At 30.7% G+C, this 23386-nt stretch overlaps 2 protein-coding genes across 2 annotated transcripts; one reads left to right on the plus strand and one right to left on the minus strand.

Moving 5' to 3' along the window:
- Nucleotides 1-4934: 4934 nt before the first annotated feature.
- On the minus strand, nt 4935-9057 carry LOC110650119 (probable inactive receptor kinase At5g67200). Its single transcript, XM_021804938.2, has 2 exons — nt 7535-9057; nt 4935-5757 (listed from the first exon to the last, which is right to left on the minus strand). The coding sequence occupies exons 1-2, from the start codon at nt 9003-9005 to the stop codon at nt 5201-5203; spliced, it is 2028 nt and encodes a 675-aa protein (XP_021660630.2). The 5' UTR covers nt 9006-9057; the 3' UTR covers nt 4935-5200.
- Nucleotides 9058-15672: 6615 nt separating this feature from the next.
- LOC110650117 (protein IRX15-LIKE-like) lies at nt 15673-17057 on the plus strand. Its single transcript, XM_058150192.1, has one exon. The coding sequence runs from the start codon at nt 15899-15901 to the stop codon at nt 16835-16837; it is 939 nt and encodes a 312-aa protein (XP_058006175.1). The 5' UTR covers nt 15673-15898; the 3' UTR covers nt 16838-17057.
- The last annotated feature ends 6329 nt before the right edge of the window (nt 17058-23386 follow it).

The raw sequence follows: 23386 nt of genomic DNA on the forward strand, positions 1-23386 counted from the left end.
TTATTTACAGGAATTTTTAACTATCGTTACTAATATGGTCATTATTTGATGGCGAAAAAAAATTTGGGGTGTAACGGGTAACAACTATAATGGCCGTTAAAGGCAGGGGGCATTTTTTTTTTTTTTAATTTTCAGCCTTCTTTCACATCTCGCAGTAAAGGCACGTAAAAATGGAATGGTAGCCCACAATTATTGACTGAATTCAAATTATTTCACTTTTACTTTAAGCCTTTTAACATTTTCTTCAATTTTAGCCTCTCCCCTCAAGTCTTATCTTCTTTAGTCTTTCATAGTTTCTGCTCTAAGTCTCTAAACGTCCCAAGCTCATCTCCTTGCTCTCAAAATATCAATTTTCCCTTAAATTTTCTGCATTATATCACAACCCAAGGCTTGAATCCTTTAATTCTCTAGAGCATACTTATAAAAGGTGAGTTTTTTCCTTCTAATTTTAGCTATCTTCTTAATCTTTATTAAGTATACATAAATAATAATAAGTAATTTTTAAGCGGATAATTAAGAGCATAGATATATTTATGTGTTGTTACACTTGTTACTACGTATAATTATTTTTAGGCTTTTAACTAATGGCAGCCATACCCATGCATTAAAATTAAAAAAAAAAAGCTGTAATTATTTAAAAAATTGTAACAAATCTATTTTTGATTTGTTAATTAGGTGGTCAACTTAGGTTACATAAATTTTTAGCTAAATAAATAATGCTTGGTTTGAATAATTAATAAGATGAAGATAGTTTGCATCCATTAAATAGTAACTAATAAATAGTAAGTTTAGAACTTAATTTGAGAAAATATGCTTAGTTGCTTAAATCAAAATTAATTACTTTTATTAAGTGTACAAATTTTAATTTATTATTTAGGTTCACAACTTAATAATTTTTTAAGTTCAACTTTTGTGTGTAACTATGTAGAGCTTTACAATTAGTCAGTTTTCTTTTTTTTTTTTTTTCCAATAGTCAGTTAGTCATCGGTTCCGTAGAGTTTGAAATGCTGAGAGGAGGTTCTTCTGGTGAGCCAAGCGAGGACATTGGATGGAAGTTTGCCACCCCTAACAGAAAAAAAAGGGGAAATGACTTGTAATTTTTGTGAAAAAAAAAAATACTGGAGAAATAACATTTTTGAAACAGCATTTGGCTAAGAAAAGTTTCTACTCAAGTGAAGAAAGATATGGCTACCATCTTGAAGGAGTATGAAGTTGCCAAAAAAGAAAAAGTAAAAAGAACAAGAGAATTAGAAGAACTTATTAGACTAAACCAAGTTGAATCAAATGACGATGGTGATTATGATGCTGAAGATTTTGAGTTAGAATTGGCGAGGAGAGAAAGTATGAGACAATTTGATGAAGATGCTTTTAGAAGGAGAGCTGGTGCACAGTATATAGTAGCCATGATGCTCCTCGAAGACCTCACCAACCGTTAGGTCAAGATCCTCCTAGACATTCCTTTTGGTGATAATAAAGTTAGTTATTAACATTTTACATAATTATTTTAGCTATCAATTTATTAATGCTAATGATATATAAGAATGATTATTTTAATGTCTTTAATTAATGTATTTATGCTTATTATATTGTTGTATATCTTAATTTTACTTGTTTCTATTAATATCTACTCACTTTATGAACTTTACAAAATTTTTAAAAAAATTTGCGCAGAACCAAATTGTTATCGTTACATTACGGCCGTTACAAGCCTATTTTCATTACCCGCGTTTGCGACCGTGATTTAAAACCATGATGCTAACAGTAAAAAAGTCTAGCTCCATGTTTGTTTCTATTCTGGAGTTGTAGGGCAGGGGGGCGTGAAGCGAAATATCATCCATTGGAATTATATAAAATGCACCAGGTAATGCCCAGGAAAGATGGTGGAGTCACAATGGTCTCACTTAAGTACCACCTCCTTAGACAACATTTCCTAGACATGCACTTCATACAATCCTAATAGAATCAAACCACTGGTAAGTATCGTCTTCCCATAACACTATCACGGTACTAAGGATTTATGCCACGAAGGCATAGATAGACAGGAGTCGCCACCCGGGTAACAACCGGGACATATTCAGTGTTTCTTCCGAGGGTCATGGATGGCAACTTACTCCTTGCAGAGTTTCCACAACCGTCATTACCATAGCCCAATGTCTAGGTTCGGGATAGTGGGTACGTAAGGGGAAGGTGTTAGGCACCCCTTACGCCTGGTCTAACCTCGTTAATTCGAGTGCCAGTCCTCTACTAATATTTCTAGAATTCTTGTTTATTATTCCTTTATTAAACTTTATCCTAAAAATGCAATTATAATCCTACACACGCAAGTAATTCACAAAAGGATTATTGTTTACACACAATTTTCATGCATAAGTAATTCCTATCTATGGGGTTGCTAATTATTTAAATGATATTTACCAGATGACTAAAATTAATTTATTATTGAGAATTTAATTTACAAACAAATTCAATTTCAAATAATCATACGTTTCTATTTAATCTAATTAATTAATTTTCACCAAGTTACCCTAAGGATAATTAAACTAACTTAATTATGTACACGTGTAATTTATTCTAATATCACATAAGGCCCAAACAATCACAACCTAATAAAAATTTCTAACATGCAAATTTATTTTACAATTACTAAGTATTAAATTAAATTTATTTACATGCCAATGTTAGTTTAATTTACAAACAAGATTAATTTTAATTTACAAAGTATTTATTTAAATTAATTACATGCAAAAGTCAGTTAAATTAATAACAAAGTTAATTTTAATTTATCAAATAAAAGTTCTATTATTACTACAATTTCATGCCAATGGTTCCAGGGGTTTAGAGCTACTTACCTGTTGGTAAATGCAGTTGCCATTGGGGCAAGCTACCCTTAAAAAAGGGTCTTCTCTTCTAGTATGGCAATGATATCCCTGGCTTACTCCCGTTTAGCTCCATATAAGCTCCACGCAAATGCCCTCTTTGGTACTTACCTTAGGGCTACTTACCAATTTTGTTTGTAATAAAAAAATAAAGAAACTAAAGAAAATAAAAGAAGTAAAGAAAATATTAATAACAATTTACATTGGATTCTAACTCTAGTCTCCTAAATGGTTAAGATTCCTAATTAGTTACAACTACCTAATAGTCTAAATCTTCTAACATGATCCAAACACTTCATAACACTTCTTGAATTAAAAGAACACAAAAAAAAATAGATCAAATATCAATTAAAACCCAAGAAAATACAAAAACATGCATAAATATACAATTTCTAAATTTTGGCAGATTAACGGTAGCAAGAAATCCGATTTTTTAAAAATAGTTATACATGCCTAAAAATCATAAAAAAATTACAGAAGACAGCCTACATATCATAAAAGATCATAAAATTTATAAATCAAACAAAACCCTAGCCGAATGGTCTACATAAATCGTAGCTTTTCTAAGTGACAGAATCGTACTATTTTTTTGTAAAATTCATAACTCATTAACCACAACAGATATGAATGCAAAGCCAATTGGAAAAGATTCATAAGATTCTGAAGTTAATTTTAGACACTAGATTTGCACAAAAATATTAAGGAACAAGGGAGATATGGGCTCCACAAGTCGGATATCCTGCAAATCAGATTTGACAGGAACCCTAACTTCAAACAGCCATAACTTATAAAATATTAAAGCTTTTTTAGTGATTATTGAGCCTAAAATTAATGAAATTTCGTGTAGAATATGAATATAATTTTTACAAATTTTTTACAGATTCAGAAAATAAAGAAAAATAATAAAAATACGAGAGACAGAAACTAAACATGTGCAGAGTTGTGTATCCCCTCAAATTAAACATGATTACATGATCAATATGAACATATAAAATAAATTGAAGACAAGGAGCATAGAATTAAAATATTGTGTGGCATAGATCTTAAAAAGAAAACAATAAAAACTGACCTTCTAGAAATCTTGTATGAAAATCTTCTTGAAGAAAAGAAAAAAAATAAGGAAGAACTCAAAGAGTCTTGAATATCTCCAAATTTCCTATAGCTCTGAATTTTCTCTTCCTCTTTTTTCCCATCCTCTTTTTTCTTTTTTTCTTTTTTTACTTTTTTTCTCCTTTTTTTTCTTTTTTTTTTATCAGTGGGGTATTTATAGGGTTTTGAGTGAGAGATGTGATAGGGTTTGGAGTCCTAGCGTGATAAAGTTCAGATAACTTAAACAACTAAGATTGCAGAATTTGGGTGAGACTGAAATATGGATGAGGTATTTCAATCAATGGGAAGACAAGGAAAAGGGAAGGCACCAATAGGGAGTGAGGAAGAGGTGTGGTAGTGTTTGAAGTCTTAGTGTGATAAGGTTCAGACTAGGAGTGATGAATTTGGATGAGACTGGAATATGGGTAAGGTGTTCCAACCAATAGAAAGAGAAGGAAAGGGAGTGATACCAATAGAGAGTATGGAAGAGAGTGGGGCCAAAGAAAGAGAAATATTTTGTTATTTTAATTTTTAGAAAATAATTAAATAGGTCCCATTTAAAATTTCTAACTAGGCTTTCTTAAGCCCATGGAGCCCAATTAAACTTAATTAGATCCATTTAGGAACTATCCATATTAAATTTAAACAAAATAAAATTTTATTTAAATTTAATTAAATTAATTTTCCCAAAACTTTATTATTATTTTTATTTCTTTCAAGATCATACCACGGAATTAATAATTCAGCTCCATGCCTTCAATTATATCTTACAGTCATACAATTTTTCATCATCGGGTTTTCCACGGCCTCAATGCACATATTCATCACAAAATAAGGGTCTATAGGAGCAAAGGACGAACTTATTGTTTCTAATGGAAAGTGCTTGCCAATTCTGCTTTAATTCCTTAACCATCAAAAGTCCACTTGGCAGGCAGTATCAAACGTGGTGTAACCAAGGAAGAAGCAAGCTTCAAAATGATAACACTCCACAGAAAAGAACTATAGAATCTTTACAAAATCATGGTTTATCTGCCACATAAGCATCACATCTAATGGCGTTCCTATAGCTTCCTCAAGCTCCATTAAATCATATAAATTTTTTTATCACAGCCGGAGTGGTTGTCTGTTATAATTCTTCTCTAGACAAATGCCCATCTGCCAAAGCTATGGTTTGGATTGCATGAGTTTGTGGTTTCTTCTATTCATCCATTCCTGTACATGTAGAAAGAAAACAACTACGAATATCCAGGAGGTGCATTCTCCTCTACCATGACACTTTCCTTTATTTCATGTATCATCTTCAACACTTGCCACATTGCTGGTCTTTGTTCTGGAGATATCAAGCTACAAACACTGGCGACTTCTGTAAGCATTCCTAGCTGGTTATCTTCCACACAATTATCTTCCCTCACTGCTCTGACCCAGTTCAACATATCAGTGGGTGCAAGGAATGGATGGTGTGATGGATGTTTACCAGTCAAAAGCTCGAGTAATAGGACACCAAATGCATACACATCAGATTTGGCAGTGGCTCGACTGTTAGATTTGCGGGTCTCAGGTGCTTTACATGCTATGGAATCAGGATCTTCAGTAGAAGTGTCTGCAAGGGCAGAAAGGCAATAGTCTGTGATGCAGGCCTCAAAATCAGCTCCGAGCAGAATGTTGGAAGATTTCAGGTTGCCATGAACGAGCTTTGATGCTTGGTGGATATAGGCAAGACCCTGGGCCACATCTTCTGCTATCTTTAAGCATGATGTCCAGTGAAGAGGCTTCGCTCTTGTTGATCTTGAACCTGTCCACCATTTTGTCAGTTTTAATGGTAAGCATGTCTATGGCAGTTGCAAGGAATGGAGAGGATGAAGAATCATTTGTTCTATCACACTGAAATTGTTTATGGCATTGGATGAAATCCCGTTCATGGGATTGGGTAATAAGCAGTGACCGAACTATGCATATGGATCAGGTTCAAAATTCAAAGAGGAATCTAGAAAACAAGTAGTACAATGGAGCCAGCATATAATCTCTGCTACTTTTCAAACTTTTAACATAGAAACAAATGGCAGCAGTATTCACAACTGGGTAAACATTCTCGCGTAACTTCAAAAATGATGAAGATCGGATAGGCAACCTAAAGTAAACATCAAAAGGTGATCACATAATTTATCGAATTCTGTAATCAGGACAATCCAATACATTGCAAATAATTGAATGAATTTTCAGAAATCATTGCTAGCACAGCAATATTACGGCCAACCATGGCCCAATAGTTACATTGTTTTGAGCAACCTTTCATGCAGCCAAAGTTCAATATCCAGCTACATGTAACATTATGCAGAGGAAATCAAACCATGCAACTCAACTAGGGTTAAACAATATACTATTCTCAAATTAAGCACAAATTAGTCTTTACTGTTTGTCAAGGTGCAGTTACTCAGAATCAACTTCAATAGATAAATAATAATGAAAAAAAAAAAAGGAAGATACTGGAGAAATAGTCGTGCGAAAAGAGAAGCACTGGAGACTAGAATGACAATTAACTAGTTGATCCTGCAGTAATGGACCTCGTAATTTAATATCAGGTTTTCCAACAATCATGCAGAAAGTTGTTAATACTTTGAAAACTTGAACCCATTGAGACATAGATATCAAGTTTTCAGGATATCATTGAGCATATCTTGAAGTTAATTCTTCAATAGGAGGGTTGTATTGTAGATCATGTGAGTAGAGAGTAGCTAATAGGACAGCAAACTGGCTAGTCCAAGATCATAAATAATTTATCCATAGGCATGCTTTAGTTTAGGATTCTCTTAAACAAGACCTATAATAGCAGGACAAATATGTTACAATTTCCCCACATTCACGGTCAGCACCTTGATTGTCGTCTCTTTTTTTTTTTCCTAATATCCGTTCATCTTGAAAATGACACCGTGATTGTCGGCATTGTTAACTGAAAGCGTTAAAGTCCAAACTCCATAGTCTAAAAAGCTGCAACAGTTTTACAGGATGCCGTAACTTGCTCTGATTATGAAAAAGGGAACCAAGATCCACACACAACACACCAGCCAAAAAAACAACACATGGGAGACGTTATATGCGAAGTGGGTCCTAACGGGTAATTTTGTAGGTCCACGTGACACATGATATGAATCCGCTATATATGTGATTCATGTATAGTGAAATAAAGTATACAGTTTCAAACTCCAATCAATACGTAAAAAATAAAAAATAAAATAAAAAAAAAACCTTCCAATCAATCAACCTTGATTGAACTAGTAAAGATATCTCTTTCAATTTGTTGTACCCATTGTAAAGGTTGAACCATCCATATATATATATATAAATAAATCTCCCATAAAAATTGTAATCCTACCTGCATATTTTTAATGTTCACCATAGAGTGGACAAAGTTGCAATTAACTTTGAGCAGAGCAGCGTAAATACAACTAATATAAATTAATGGAGACATGGTACCATGTGAGACAGCAATGCAGTAATACTCCCAAAAACTAAAAGGCGAAAGGAATGCTAGAAATTGAAAAGATCAAATATTGTGTATCGATAATATATACCGTGAATGAGATTGAAGAGGCTGCCATTGGGTTGATAATCATATATAACAAGCCTCTCTCCCTTGGCCTGGAAGTATGCCATGATCAGTACCAAGTTCGGGTGGCGAAGCCCACCCACAGCTTCCATAAGCCCTTCGAAGGCATCGCTACTCGTAATGGCACTCTTACTCGCATCAAGCCTCTTCACCGTCACTATCAGCTGATTATCGAGCACAGCCTTATACGTAGTCCCTATCGTTCCTCTCCCCAGCAACTCCGCTGATGCTCTCATTAGCTGCTCCAATGTGTACATCTGTGTCTGCCCTCCACAAAACACCAAACCACCACTCTTCTCCGCTCTTCTCACTTGCTGTACTTCAATTTCCTTCGTTTTCGAATATACTACAACTTCCCCATATTCTTTAATAGCTTGATCATCAGCTGTCGAGTTTGTATGAATCGAATTCGCAGCCTCGGTTGCAGATGCTGCTGCCGCCGGCTGTTTCTCCTTCGAATTTGTTTGTTTGCTCTGTTTATTGACCAAAGCAAAAAAGATGCATAAAAGAGATACGATTAATACCGATACACCAACAGCGAAACTCAGAAAAGCAGTAGTTCTCTTGTGCTTCTGCGGTGACGACGGAGACAAAACTACTACACCAGCTCCGCCTTCCGCCTGCGCACTTTGGTCTAGCGGTGCCATTGGCGAGGTGGCATTGGACGATGATGGCCAATCAAAAAAGGGAGAGCGCACCCTAGTACACTCCTTGTTGATGATCTCACCGCAGAGATCCGGGTTGAGGGAAAACGACGACGTATCAAACTTGGAAAGAGTAGGCGTAACAGGAATTGGCCCCGTGAGATTATTCACGGAAACATTGAAAAAAATAAGAAAAGACTGGTTCAATGGCGGTAGCGAACCGTAGAATCGGTTCCACTCTAGACGAAGCGAGCTGAGCCGGTCGAGAGCAGACAACTGAACCGGAATGTGACCGGTGAGATTATTATAAGAAAGATCAAGAACATGGAGCCTATGAAGCAACAAAATAGAAGGCGGGAAAGATCCAGAGAATGAATTGTGACTCAAAAAGAGGGATTTCAAGTTAACGAGAGGGGAGAGGTCGGGAATGGGACCGGAGAGAGAGTTGTTCTCAAGACTGAGGACTCGTAGCTGGTCGAGGCGGGTGAGAGTGTAGGGAGCGAAGGTGCCACGGAGAGAGAAACCTTGGAGGAAGAAGCGAACGACGCGACCCTGGGCGCACTTGACGCCTTGCCACTGGCAGTAGTCGAAGCGCTCATTGATAGCAAAGAGAAGCTTGTTGTCCAAGTCGGCCTTGGACTTGAAAGAAAGAAGAGAAACGGCGTCAGGTGGGAGGAGGTAGCCTGTGGTCTGGGAGAGAGAGGGAGTAGGGGCGGCGGCGGTGAAGATGAGGAAGAGAGGAAGGAGCAGCATCGCATTTGAGGGAGAAGAGAAAGTAGCGGGTTCTACCATTGAGAGAGAAGGCGGGGTGTGCCTGTGCGGAGCAGCTGGCTTTTGTAGTTTGTAGTGCGAAATGAGGAAGTCACGTGCAGTGGGAGTGGGAAGTGGCAGAGATGTTTTTTGCTTTCGCACACCAATGCATTATCAGCCTGCAAATTAAGAAAAAAAAAGTTTGGCAAGATGTTCAATTCTGCTAAATTTAATTTATTGTCTAAATTAATCCTTAAATTTCAATTTACACTCAATTTAATTAAAAAATAAAATTTATTAACTAAAATTTTTAATTTAAATAAAAAAAGAAAAAGTTTAATATTTTTTTAATTTTAAATTAAATTTCATAATTTAAACCTAATTTTTTGATTTTCTTAATTTTTAAATTAAATTAAAAATTTTAAATTAATTTAAATAAAAAAATATTAAAAATAAATTAAATTAAACTTTTTTAATAAATAAAATTTAAAGATGATTTCTATGCAGTACATTCTTGATGGAAAAATTAAATACTTTATATAAAACAATTACTGAAATCATATGAATTTATATATTTATTGATACGTCAAAATTCTTATTAAAATTCTCAATTCAACTAAAAATTACTTCAAATAGATTTTTATATATGTGGCAATTTATAAATCCTAATTTTTTTAGGATACAAAGCCGCCACTCCATATAAAAATAGCTAAAACAAAAATGACTGTTTCTGGTGAATGTAACGCAACTTCTTTAGGTGCTCGGCATTTCCCTTCCATGGTTTTAACCGAAAATCAACTGAACCGATTTAGTTTATTTTTTGAGTTGGTCTGATTTGATTTCAAATTTTGGAGAAATTTAATTCTCAGTTAGATTGGAGGGTGGCTTTGTAAGATTATAACTAATTTAGAGCTGAACTGATTTTTTTCATTTGGTTTGATTTTACTATCAATTCAGTTCAATTTATAAAAATCTACTTTTAGTTGTTTGGTTTTTACAATTCAATTCGGTTTGAAAGTGAATTGACCGGTTATACACTCTACTCAATACATAATAACAATGATCGAAATTTATTCCCTTTATATCCTACTATCAGTTCTCCTTTGAGAATCAATATTTCGGTTAATCGGATATTTATTTTGAGCAACAAAATTTTTACTTTCTTCAAAATTTTAAATAGGGTGTAAATGAGTTAAACTTTAATTTATTCGGACTGGGCTTGTTAGTATTGATTTAGGTTAGAGTTTGAATTTGGTTTGAGCTTTAATATTAGGGCTCAAACTCGACTCATTTAAATTTTGCTTATTATATTAATAAGCTAAGCTCGAGTTCAGCTCATATCAAACTCGATAAACTCATTAAAATGAACTCAAATGCAAGTTCGATAAACTCAATTTCAAATTCAATAAATTCACACTTAATTGTTATTATAGCTATTTTAACTCACAATTATTTTCATATTACATTACTACATGAGTCTATAGTCATTAATAATAAAAAATAACAAAAAAAAATTTAAAATACATTGCAACTAATTTTAAAATAACACAAATTATAACACAATCATAATTCAAATAAAATTAATTTATATTTATTCTTTTAATTCAAAATTACATAGTTTTAAATCAAAATTATGTAGTTTTAAAGTTACACTATAAATTTTACTTAATTATAATTAAATTATTATTTTATTTTTTTAATGTTATTCTAATAAAATATATTATTTTTTATATTATTAATTAATTAATATTGTTAATAAATTAATTTATTATTTTTTATGTAAATATATTATAATTTAAGTTTTTTACTATTTTTATATTTAATTTATTTAAATAAATTTAAAAAAATTAAATATATTATATTATTTAATTTATCAAATTATATTTGATATTTTATGTATTTTACTAATACTCTATTTAAGATATAAATAAATAATTAATTTATATAGAATAAGCAATATTAAGTAAAAATGTAATCCTAGAAGTACATATTTAAGTTTAAAAGTATATACAAAATAAGATAGCCTGGTGTTAAACTTGAAACTATGAGAGGGATAGTATAGAGAGTGATAATAATATATTAATAAATTAATTAGTGTTAATAAAAAAAAATAGGCGGGAGACTATAAAAAGAGAGAGAGTAATAATAATGATTAGATAAATTAGTATTAAATTTTAAATTTAATCTTTAAAAGTTTAAAATATAAAGAGAAAGAGAGAGAGAAAGAGATGAATTCATGTTTTAAGTTGTACGGTTACCACATAAATTACATAGTTAAGTTTTAATTTTTTTAGTACTTTGGTATAAATAAAATAATTTAAAATAATTTTTATGCATTTATTAGATAATATTCTAAATTTATTTCACATATAAAAATTAACTTTATTTTTAATAAAAAGTATATTTAAATTACAAATAGTTATATTTTATAAATGCACTTTTTATTTTCATTATATTCACCTAAATTACATAGTTAAGTTTTTATTTTTTTAGTATTTTAATATAAATAAAATAATTTAATATAATTTTTATGTATTTTTAGTAAATTTATTTCATCTATAAAAATTAACTTTATTTTTAATAAAAAAATATATTTAAATTACAAATAGTTATATTTTATAAATGCACTCCTCATTTTGATTATATTATAATTGTAGATAATAGTATAATATTTAATAATATATTATTTTATTATATTGAAAGTATATATTTAATATTTTAATTTTATTTTATATAAATAACTTTTTGAAAAAATAAAATAGAAATAACTATAAATTTATTGATTATATTATAATTTTAAATAATATATTTTTTATATATTATTTTTAAAATAATTATAAATAAAATAAAAATATTTATAATATTTTTTGCCTAATATTTTTATTTTGCTATTTTATTAATTTTTATTTTTTCATATCTTTTTAATTTTAATGTATATTATTTTTAATCTAATATTATATTATATAGTCTAGTTATTAAGGGTTTTTATTTATTTTTTGACTTTTAGGTATGTGAATTTTATGTAAATATTTAGTATAATACTGTGATGGAGACTGATTTTTATTTCTTTAAATAGTAGAATTTATATTATTAAATTATATAATAATCAAAATTACAATTATATGATAGTTATATTTGTTATAGAAGAATTTAATATTTTATATTATTTTTATTTGCTATCTGTTTTATGCACTATATTTTATATATGTGTAAAAATATTTTTGCCAATGTATTATGATTGACCCCAATTAAAATTTTGTGGTTCCACCCTCATCCAGGAGATACCTAACCACACAAGCAACTCGAAGATCAATAGAAAGCCTAGATATAAACCACAAATACAGAGCCCATCGCTTACCGGGAGAAGCACATGTTGGTCATGCCCAAAAATGATAGGAGTGACCACTAAACAGCAGGAGCAAAAGGACTAAAGCCTCTACAGGAAAATAACTTAATTCTATCTTTCTAAAACTAGAGAGAATAAGAGTTGAGAGGGAACCTTCCTTCTCCTAAAAAAATTTATTTCTATACTACATGATAATTTATGAATTTTAATTTAATAAAATATTTAATTTTTTTTTATAATGTGTCTATGAAGAACTCAAATTTATATAAAAATGAATGTATTCATCATTTGATTAAATTTTTATATATAGATTTGTACACTTTATATATATATTTTTAATTAATTTTATATATTTTTTAATATAAATATTTAATTTAATGGTAATTAAATTTATTTTTTATAAAATTAAATTTATATTAAATATACTTATTTTTTCATAATACAAAGTCATATTTTTTCTATAAAATAGTATAAATAAAATTAATTTTTAATTAATTTTAGTGTAATTTTTCAATAATAAATTTTAAATGAATAATATTAAAATCGTTTCCGAGACTATTTTGAGTGTCCGCCGTAATTTCCCGATATTCATGCTCGATAGGCGATGACAAAGCTTGGTAGTTGGGACCCGAGTCCCTTTATCCTCGCTATATGATGCAATTTGATTGGGTTTTTGGAGGCGAGCGACGAGGGTATCTAATAATGTAATCGTTGGAGAGGGACAGCATTTGTACATCCAATAAGCTGAGATGTAGGCTCTTTGATTCTTCTTTCGAATGGTTCCAAATGCCGATAGCTCTAGCCACCAATCACAGTGTTTGCTGCTCACTGCCCCAATTTATCAGGGCTTGATTAAATTAAATAATACCAACTCAGGGCAAGGCTCCATTGTATCAAGTTAATTTGTTAATACAGTTAATGACAATATTAAAAGTTAATTAGAAAAAAAAAAGCTTATGGCATCATAACAAATAATTAATTTAGCTTTGGGTGGCATCTTTAAGTGTACGTGAAGCCTACATTTAATTGATTTCAACTGCTAAACTGCAATCACTTTCTTTGCTTTTAATTTCCTAATCATGTCCTCACATTTGCCATTTTTTTCCTCATCATTTCCCTTTTATTTGAAATTTGAGACCAATTATTTCCACAAGAGTAAAAAGTTACCTCTTTCTTCTGTTTTCTTTTCTCTTTTCAATTGAAGTGTTGATTGCTATTTGTGTAGCTTGGCTTGGTAACAGTGACTATGTCAAAAAAAAAATTTCTTGAGAAGGTCAATGGGGTGACGAAGCAATTCTCTTAAATGTGATTGATTGATTCACTCAATTTTATAAAATAATTTCTTTTAAATATAAATAATATGTAAAATATTTTTATTAATTTTATAAGGGTCAGTTTTATATTTTATACTATATAATTTATTTTTTCTAAAAAAAATTATATAATTTACTTATAAAATTTTGTTTTTAATATTTTAAATGATATATAAAAGGTTGAAATCTATCTTTAGGCAATATAGTTAAGAAGAAAAATACTCTTAATTTACGATTATCATTTTAATATTTTATTATGCTAAATAATTATAAAATATCTTGCTTATTAAAATTTATTTTTTGAAATCAATTTTTTATTTAATGTTATTTAAACATATGATTTAGTAAAACTCTAATAGAATCGGGGTGAACTTTGCAAGATAATTTATTTTTGTTGATTAGACCCTCATAGTTTGTCTCCACTGTGGAATATGGTGGGTGAGTTCTTAGAACTGAGTAGTAGCAATGGCAATTTCTTGGGTGCAGGTTGATTCAAGATAGAATCAAGTCACCTTTTAAGAAAGGCAGACCTCAGCTGCCCCATCTTTGTAAGCCAATGCTTTCTTGACCATAAAGAGGGCTTTTAAACATCACAACTCCACTGTCTTGTCAAGCAAAATGAAATGATGATACAAAGCCCAAAGTTGCTCTAGTCTTGGGATAACTTGGCAGTTTTATGATCTCCAAAGGAGTTGGGCTTCACTTGTCATATACATTAACTGGGTCATTGCCCTCTCATGGACCCTCCTTCCTCACTACCATTGTCTCACAGGACAAGATTTCAATGCCTCCCTTCTGTCATTTCAAACCCATTGTAAGAAATCCACTCTCTAAATCAAATGAGAATGTAATTGATGTTTGAAATTCTTGAGAAAAATATACTTTTTTAAAATATTAATTAAAAAATATTAAAATTAATTTAGAATTCTAATAACAAGAATTCTAAAATAACACAAAAACTTTTTTTTTTAATTATTTTTTTATAACACCTAAAATAATATTTTCTTTAAAAAATATTTTTTGAGGCAGAACCTCAATATCAAACAGGGTCTAATTAGAGTGGTAATTAAGTTTCTTCACCATTTATTATTTTGAGTTTGATTTTTATAACTATTATATTTTTGAATGTATGTATCTAAAATGGGTATAGTTTATTTTTAAATTCATTTAAAAATACACCTAAACTTAATTGAAATTTTTATATTCAAACTATTGAGATGCTTCTGTAGCACTTAAATATAATTTCCCTTCAATGATGATGATGATAATATTAAAAATTAAACTAATAGCATATGTATAATAATTTCCATGAAAAGGAATATGTGTTAGGTAATGATTGAGGCTTCTAAAGTTTGAAAATTGGGTTAACTCTGGTAGGAAGTCTAATGTAAAAGGTTGGATTTTTTTTAAGGACAATACAAGTAAGAATTTACCTTTTCTAATCAACCCTTAAGAGTAAGAATTAACCTTTCAACTATCTAAATCTAAATCCATCCCCCATCCACCTTTTACTCATATAATGGACACTACATGTACTTGTGTTGAATCAACAGAATTAGTTATAACTATTTGTATAGTAGAAATTGAAAATTACCATGAGCAGAACTAGTAGTAGAATGGATGTAATCACTAGAGCTAGTGCATAATCTATAATGAATGCTTTTCAATTGCAGGTAACTAGTCTCCATCAAAGGTAACTAATTTTTCAAGAAAAGGCCATAATATTTATTTAATATAATTAAACTATTATTATTATAATATGTTACTTGTGAACTAAAACAAAAAATGAAGAAGGAAAAGCGACTTCTGGCTAGTTATTAGTTATACCAGCTACCTTACTTGATTCCACCAGCTCCAGTCCAACCACTTTGTGTTTTGCTCCCATTGCACATCAAATTTTGGATCAGTTCAGCTTCTCCAATCCTGGAAATTCTTTTAAAATATATTTTCCCATTTGATGACCAATCACAGTTGCATGGAAATTAACAACACAACTAAGTCAAAAACAAAATTATATATTATTAGCTTCAAAATTTGTTGTAATTAGGTCTCTAGAATGCTATTTGGTTGATTAATGTATGATGACTAATGTCATATTAGTATTTGCTGATCCTGTACTGTTACTTTAAAGCATATCCTTATGAGTTATGCCTCTCGAGCTAACTCATCTTTAAATCATTCCCTTCTGCTCTCATTTCCATCAAGATTCTAAATCTTGGCCACCAACTCTAAGAACAAGAGAAGGGTTTTGCAGTACCTCTCTTGCACAAGAAAAGATGAAGAGCAATAACAATAACACAAGGCTTATTCTTCTTCACCCCTATATCCAAAAGCAAGGAAGCTCCAATCGCTTATGGCTCCTTGCCTTTGTCTCTTTCTTCACTATTGCCTTTCTTGTTACTCTTATCTACACTAGAGAGTCTTTGCCTACCAAATCCACCACTGCCTTGGCTTCTGCTTCCACATCCTCTATATCCCCCACCACACCATTGCCTACCACTGTCATCAATACTCTCCTCTACTATGCCTCAAGATCCAATGACAGTTTCCACATGTCTTACTCCGAAATCAAACCTATATCTGATGTCCTTAGAAGGTGTTCATCTCCATGTAACTTTCTCGTTTTTGGCCTAACACACGAAACCCTTCTCTGGAAAGCCCTAAACCACAATGGCCGCACAGTTTTCATCGAGGAAAACCGATACTACGCTGCCTATTTCGAAGAGTTACACCCTGAAGTTGATGTGTTTGATGTTCAATACACAACAAAAATGGGAGAATTCAGAGAACTCATAGCCTCCACTAGGGATCAAATACGCAACGAATGCAGGCCAGTTCAGAATCTACTCTTCTCAGAGTGTAAGCTTGGGATTAATGACTTGCCTAATCACGTTTATGAGGTGGATTGGGATGTGATATTGATCGATGGACCTCGAGGGGACGGACCAGAAGGGCCAGGGAGGATGACACCAATCTTCACAGCTGGAGTACTAGCAAGAAGCAAGAAAGGAGGAAATGGCAAGACCCATATATTTGTGCATGATTATTACAGAGATGTGGAGAAAGTATATGGGGATGAATTCTTATGCAGAGAGAACTTGGTGGAAGCTAATGACATGCTTGCTCATTTTGTGGTGGAGAAGATGGGTGAGAATATCTTCCAATTCTGCAGCAACCAGACATCAAAATCAGCTTCTTCTTCATCATCCCAATAACCGCTTTTTGTTGAAAAGGAAATAGTCCCAGTGGATATGAAATGCAGAAAAAAAATTCTGGTTATTTATGATCATTTGAAAAGCTATAGCCTATAGAGCTTTTCTCGTTTTCTTTTCTGGATTGGGGACTGGGTAGTATTGTAAAAAATAATTCTTTTTGGCGATGCAAAAACCTTCAAGTAACCTCATTTATGTGTTATTTCAATTCTCATCTATTTGACATAGTCAAGAATTCAATTAAAAAAATTACACATACCTCAGAATTCATATAATTTTTATAGTTTGTCATTTAACTTCATTTCATGTTTCACTTTCGTTCCTTTAACTTTAATTTATTTTATAAAAATTCCTCTAAAATTCTATAACAGGCTTTCATATTAGAAAAAATAAAATTACCATTTTACCTATTTTTTTTCACACAAAAATATTCACCATTTCAACCATCATTTAGACCTACCACAATATCAAGGTCATCACAACAATAAAGATATACTTTCTAGAGATGGGGAGTATTTACTTTTCATCGGAAAGTATTAAAATTATATTTGTAAATATCACACTATAATTTAAAGAGATTTTTTAATTTGAAAATCTATTATTACAAATTAGAAAAATTTTTATGTAAAATAAAATTAAAGTTTAAGAAATTTTTTAATAATAAATTAAAGTTAATGAATAAAATAAAAATACAAGATAAAATTCAGAAACGAACTACCCTTAGAATTCGAATAAATGTTATTTGATAACATTGACTTGATCCATAAACTCTAATTCACTATTATGGAAGTGCCCTTCAGATCATTTATAGAATAATAATTATTGAAAAATGAGATAAAATAAATTCTCGTATGGATTTTCTTTTTTCTTTTTTCAAACTGGAAATTAAATGACTTTGCGGTAATTTTTTTGCTTCCGAGGATCCTTTTTATCCCATCTAGCTAAGCTTAGTATGTAAAAAACTTAGGCTTAATCGTCTTTGTATTTTATTATTATATCGATTTGATAATTATGACATAAAAATAATTGTGCGTATCAGAAATTAATCAATTAGTTTATTAATGATATGTTTAATTTAATAATAATTAAGATTTTTTTTAGGACTAATATATAATTAAGTTTTGCTGGTACATTTAACCCAACATATTTAATATTTATATATATAAATTTAATTTTTACATATGGTATAGTTAATTTTATTTTATTATATAGTATATAATTAGTAAATATTTAAAATATTATCACTTTAGAATTAAAAATTAATAAATTATTATATTAGTTTATACTAAAAATTGATTATATAACTTATTTTATAGATAATAAATTTTATTTATTTATTTAGATATTAAAAATTGATTTAAAATTAAATTTAACATGTTTTAATCATAGAAATTTTAAAATATATTTTCCTTAATAACATTTAATGTAATATTTTTTTAAAAAGCATTTTTATTTCAGCTTAGAATCTAAATATCTAACCAAGGCCCAAGTGTACTTGATGCTGCAGTATAATTATTTATTGTTTGAAGGAGACAATTAAGTGGGTAAATTTTTAATAATCTTCTTTGAACTTATATAGTTGTAATATTATAATTATTCAATTTAAAAATATAATATAAAACTTCCTCAATTTTTAAATTTTGTATAGTAAAATCTAACATCCAATCACTTATTTTCTAGTTAGATGTTGACCTGAATAGTTTCAGTTTAACACTTAGTTATCATTTCTTTTTTTCTCTCTTAAGTCATATGTAAATTAAATATTTCTCCTCTCTGTAGAGAAAATAATTTTTCATGTGTAAATAAAATAATTTTACACTTTATATAAGAGAGGAGAAAAAATACTGACTAAACATCACGCTGAACCTGTTCATCACTATCTAACTGAAAAATTAATAACTGAAAATCAGAGATATTTTACTATGTAAAATTTAAAAATTGAGGAAATTTTATATTATATTTTAAAATTAAAGAATTATAATATTATAACTATATAAATTTAGAAAAAGTTATTAAAATTTATTCCTATTCAAGTGAGAGAAAGGAATTCCTTGCCTGAACAGTATACTCCCAATTTGAACACCAATTATAGCGCACTAAGCACCCCTTCTAGCCATGGAAACCTTGGCTCTGTTCTTGTTTTTTCTTGGCCAAGGAAAAAAAATGCTTATACAATTGCAAGCCTCTGCCCAAATGCATGTTACTACTGTATCTTTTTGGGCCAAGGAAATTGCTTACGCGTACGCATATGCAAGTCAGTGCAACCTATGACCAACTCATTTCACATTATCTGTCAGTTCAACTTCCTTATGGAAGTTTTCTTCTAGAAAGCAATGGGCATGCATTCAAACTAAAAATGGCTTGCATACGGTTTATATCGACTCAACTCTGCATCGGGTTATCGACAACTCTCCAATATATCACAAATGCGTAGCTTATTTCCATGAGCTTAGTCAATAGCTCCATTTATCTCCTCCACTTCATGAAAAAGCGATCCCTCACACATGCTTTTGTCATGAACCGCCCGACTTTGATGCAGCTGTAGAGCCTTCAGGCATTGGTGGTATTAGGAAGCCTGGAGAAGCTATTTATGGAGAGCATTTAGCGAGCAAAGTCCAAACTAACTTCATTTAAATTTTGATCATGTAACACTCTTGTGCATTTCATTGAATAATCTTAAGTTGATACAAAAATGCATGTCCAGAGTTGCCCTGCAATGGAGTGGGGAAAGATAAGGTGTTCTGTGCAGTGCAGCCTTTGACTGCTGGAAGGTTTTCTGCATCCTCAAAAATACCACAAATTGCAGTACGGTTCCAATCTAATATTTAAGAGACCAAAATCGATTAATGATAACCTGCTAGCCGACTCTCAGTTTGGCACTATGAAGCACGGAAACGGCACTGAGTCACGTTTCCCAGTGTCAGAAACGTTTCCGACAAGGAAACGAACTGACACGGTTGGGAAACGTTTCCGGGCCGTTTCCGAAAATATTGGAAATCGGAAACGCGTTTCATGCAACGAAAACGCGTTTCTTTAAAGAAAATTAAAAAAAAAAGAAAGAAAAATGGGTAGGTTAAAATCGATTACTTCACAACGTTCAGCAACAGAAAAGGAAGAAGAAGAAAAAGAAAAAGAAAGGGAGTACCTTCAAAGGCAGTCGGTAGCGTCGCAGCGCAGGTAAGAATCGCAGCCCTTTCTCTTCTTTTCTCTCTGATCTGCCATATTCACTTTTTGACATGCTCTCTCCATCCTTATCAACAGAAGAAGAAGAAGAAGAAGAAGAAGAAGAAGAAGAAGAAGGGAGAACTTGACAGGTAAGTGCTTTTCCTATTTTCTTTTTCTTCTCGATTGTGAATGAGAATAATTAGATTAGGTTTATATTGGGGTTTTATTAATTTATTATTATTTAATTTATTATTATTAATTTATTATTTTCCCTTTCTAATTTCTTTGTGAAATAATTTTATTAAGCAATTTTTATTAATTAATTACAATTTTATTCTATTAATTAATCATAAATTTATAATATTTAATATCAATTTTTTTCTTTAAATGTATATTCCATAATTAGATTTTTCTCAAACTAAATTTGAGGAGTTATCATAAATATTTTTTTTTTAAAAAAAGATAAAAATTTTTTTTCCTAAATTCACTAAAAATTTTCAAGATTTGCCATATTTTTACAATCAACATTTTGAAGGAAATTAAGGACAAATGTAAATATATTTTTAAAGTTATTTTTAAAATTATAAAATTTCAAGTTTAAATTCTAATTAATGATAAATAAAAAAAATTACAACATTCAAAATTTGTATTTTATATTAATATATTTTATATTTTTGTAATAATTTATATATAATGTGTTTAATATAATTTGTTTTAATGCATCGTTATATTATATATTAAAATTTTTCATAATATAGTCAATTTATTCAATCATATTATTTAATTCTTTAATCTTTTAATATATAATTTGCATTGTGCTTTAATCCTTAGTGTATAATTTGTTTAAATAATTTGTAAATTGTATAAAATTATATTTTCTTTTTGTCATTTTGATAGGACAATATTTGAATGGATTCTTTGAACTCAAATTCTACCCAAGCAAATAGCACTAGTGCCACTTCTTCAAAAACTAGGGAGGAAGAATTTAATCCTTTTGTAGAGATATGTAACTAAACTAGAGAAAACTGGAGAAGGAGGGGGTAATTGTAAATGGATATGCAATTTTTGTGGACAAGAAAAGCAAGGGACTTATACTAGAGTGATGGCTCATTTATTGAAAATCACTGGAAAAGGGATTGGTGTGTGTAAAAAAGTGATAAATGATATTAATTTCTGAAATGAGGAAACAGGAGGATGAGGCAACAAACAAAATTACCAATTCACAATCTAGGCGAGTTTCTTTGCCTATTAGTATAACTTCTGTTCCTTCATTGAATATAACTGAACCAAGTATTTCAGCAGCTTTGAAGAAAAGAAGAGTTAATGATTCTCCTCTTGGTAGAGCTTTTGACTTACAAACTAGAGCTCAATTAGATGCAGAGATTGCTAGAATGTTCTACACTGGGGGTCTACCTTTTAATTTTGCTAGAAATCCTTATTATGTGAGTTCTTATTCTTTTGCTGCTAATCATGTTTTGGGTGGTTATGTGCCGCCTGGTTATAACAAATTGAGAACCACATTACTTCAGCAAGAAAAAGCAAATGTAGAGAGGTTGCTTGAACCAATTAAAAGCACTTGGTTAAAAAAGGGTGTTAGTATTGTGAGTGATGGATGGAGTGATCCCCAGAGGAGGCCTTTAATTAATTTTATGATTGTTTCTGAGTCTGGCCCCATGTTTATCAAATCTGTAGATTGTTCTGGTGAAGTGAAAGATAAGCAATTTATTGCTAATTTGCTAAAAGAAGTAATTGATGAGGTGGGTCATCACAAAGTGGTACAAGTCATTACTGATAATGCTTCAAATTGTAAAGGTGCTGGAGAAATCATTGAGGGAATGTTTCCACATATTTATTGGACTCTTTGTGTTGTGCACACTCTTAATCTTGCTTTGAAGAATATATGTGCAGCAAAAAAGTTGGAAACTAATCAAGAAATTTATGATGTGTGTCACTGGATCACTGAAATCCATGGAGATGCTTTGCAAATCAAGAATTTTATAATGAATCATTCCATGAGGCTTGCAATTTATAATCGGTTTAGCCCTTTGAAATTGCTTTTAGTTACTGACACTCGTTTTGCTTCTATTGTTGTGATGCTTAAAAGATTTAAACTTATTAGGCGTGCTTTAAAAGCAATGGTTATGAGTGATTAATGGGTACAATACCGAGAAGATGACCAAGGCAAAGCTAGATTTGTTCGTGATAAAGTGGTAGATGAGGATTGGTGGGAAAAGATTGATTACATCATTGCTTTTATTAGGCCCATTTATGACATGATCAGAGTTTGTGACACAGACAAATCATGCTTTCATTTGGTTTATGAGTTGTGGGATTCTATGATTGAAAAGGTGAAGCAAGTTATTTTTGATCATGAAGGAAAGCAAGCAGATGGGTTTTCTGCTTTTTATTATGTGGTTCATCGAATTCTTGTTGATCGTTGGGCAAAGAGCAACACTCCCCTTCATTATTTAGCCCATTCATTAAATCCAAGGTAAATTTCTAACTTACATACTCATCTTCTTGTTATAATTTTTTTTTATTATTTTCTGAATTTATTTTCTTATTTTTGAAGATTTTATAGTGAAAAATGGCTTCAAGAGGGAGAAGGTAGAGTGCCTCCTCGTATGGATGGAGAAGTATCAACTGAGAGAATTAAATGCTTTAGGAGGATTTTTTTTCTAATGAAGATGAGCGAATTAGAGCGAATGATAAATTTGCAAATTTTTCTTTGAAAAGTGGACCTTTTGATGATCCTGATTCTATTGGAAGTATGTACGTTACAGATCTTAAAAAATGGTGGGCATGTTTTGGTTCTAATGCACCTTTACTTCAAAGGTTGGCTTTTAAAGTGCTTGGACAACCTGCTTCCTCCTCTTGTTGTGAAAGAAATTGGAGTATTTATTCCTTCATTCATTCATGCAGAAGGAATAAATTAACTCCAAAACGTGCAGAGGACTTGGTTTTTATCCATAATAATCTTCGTCTTCTGTCGAGAAACTCCTCCCAATATTATGATAAGAAGACAAAATTGTGGGATGTTGGTGGTGATCAATTTGGGAGTATGGAAGATGTGAGAGTTCTTGAATTTACCAACCTTTCATTGGATGAACCAGAGTTAGAGTCTGTTTTGTTTGATAAAAATGCAACTACAAGCATGGAGAAGGAGAATGAGAAAGACAGTGAAGTTTAGAAAATGTCATAAATTTCATTATCTTTTCTTTTTTAACATTTGAATGTGTTGTAATTAATATTTATTTCTTATAAGTATGAAACTTCTAAATATGTATTTTTATAGTTGAATTTAAATGTTAATTTGAACTTTATTTATTATTGAACATCTTTCATGATATATATATATATATATATTTATTTATAAATATACCCTTA

This window comes from Hevea brasiliensis, chromosome 7, assembly GCF_030052815.1.
Source record: "Hevea brasiliensis isolate MT/VB/25A 57/8 chromosome 7, ASM3005281v1, whole genome shotgun sequence".
Taxonomy (NCBI): Eukaryota; Viridiplantae; Streptophyta; class Magnoliopsida; order Malpighiales; family Euphorbiaceae; genus Hevea; species Hevea brasiliensis.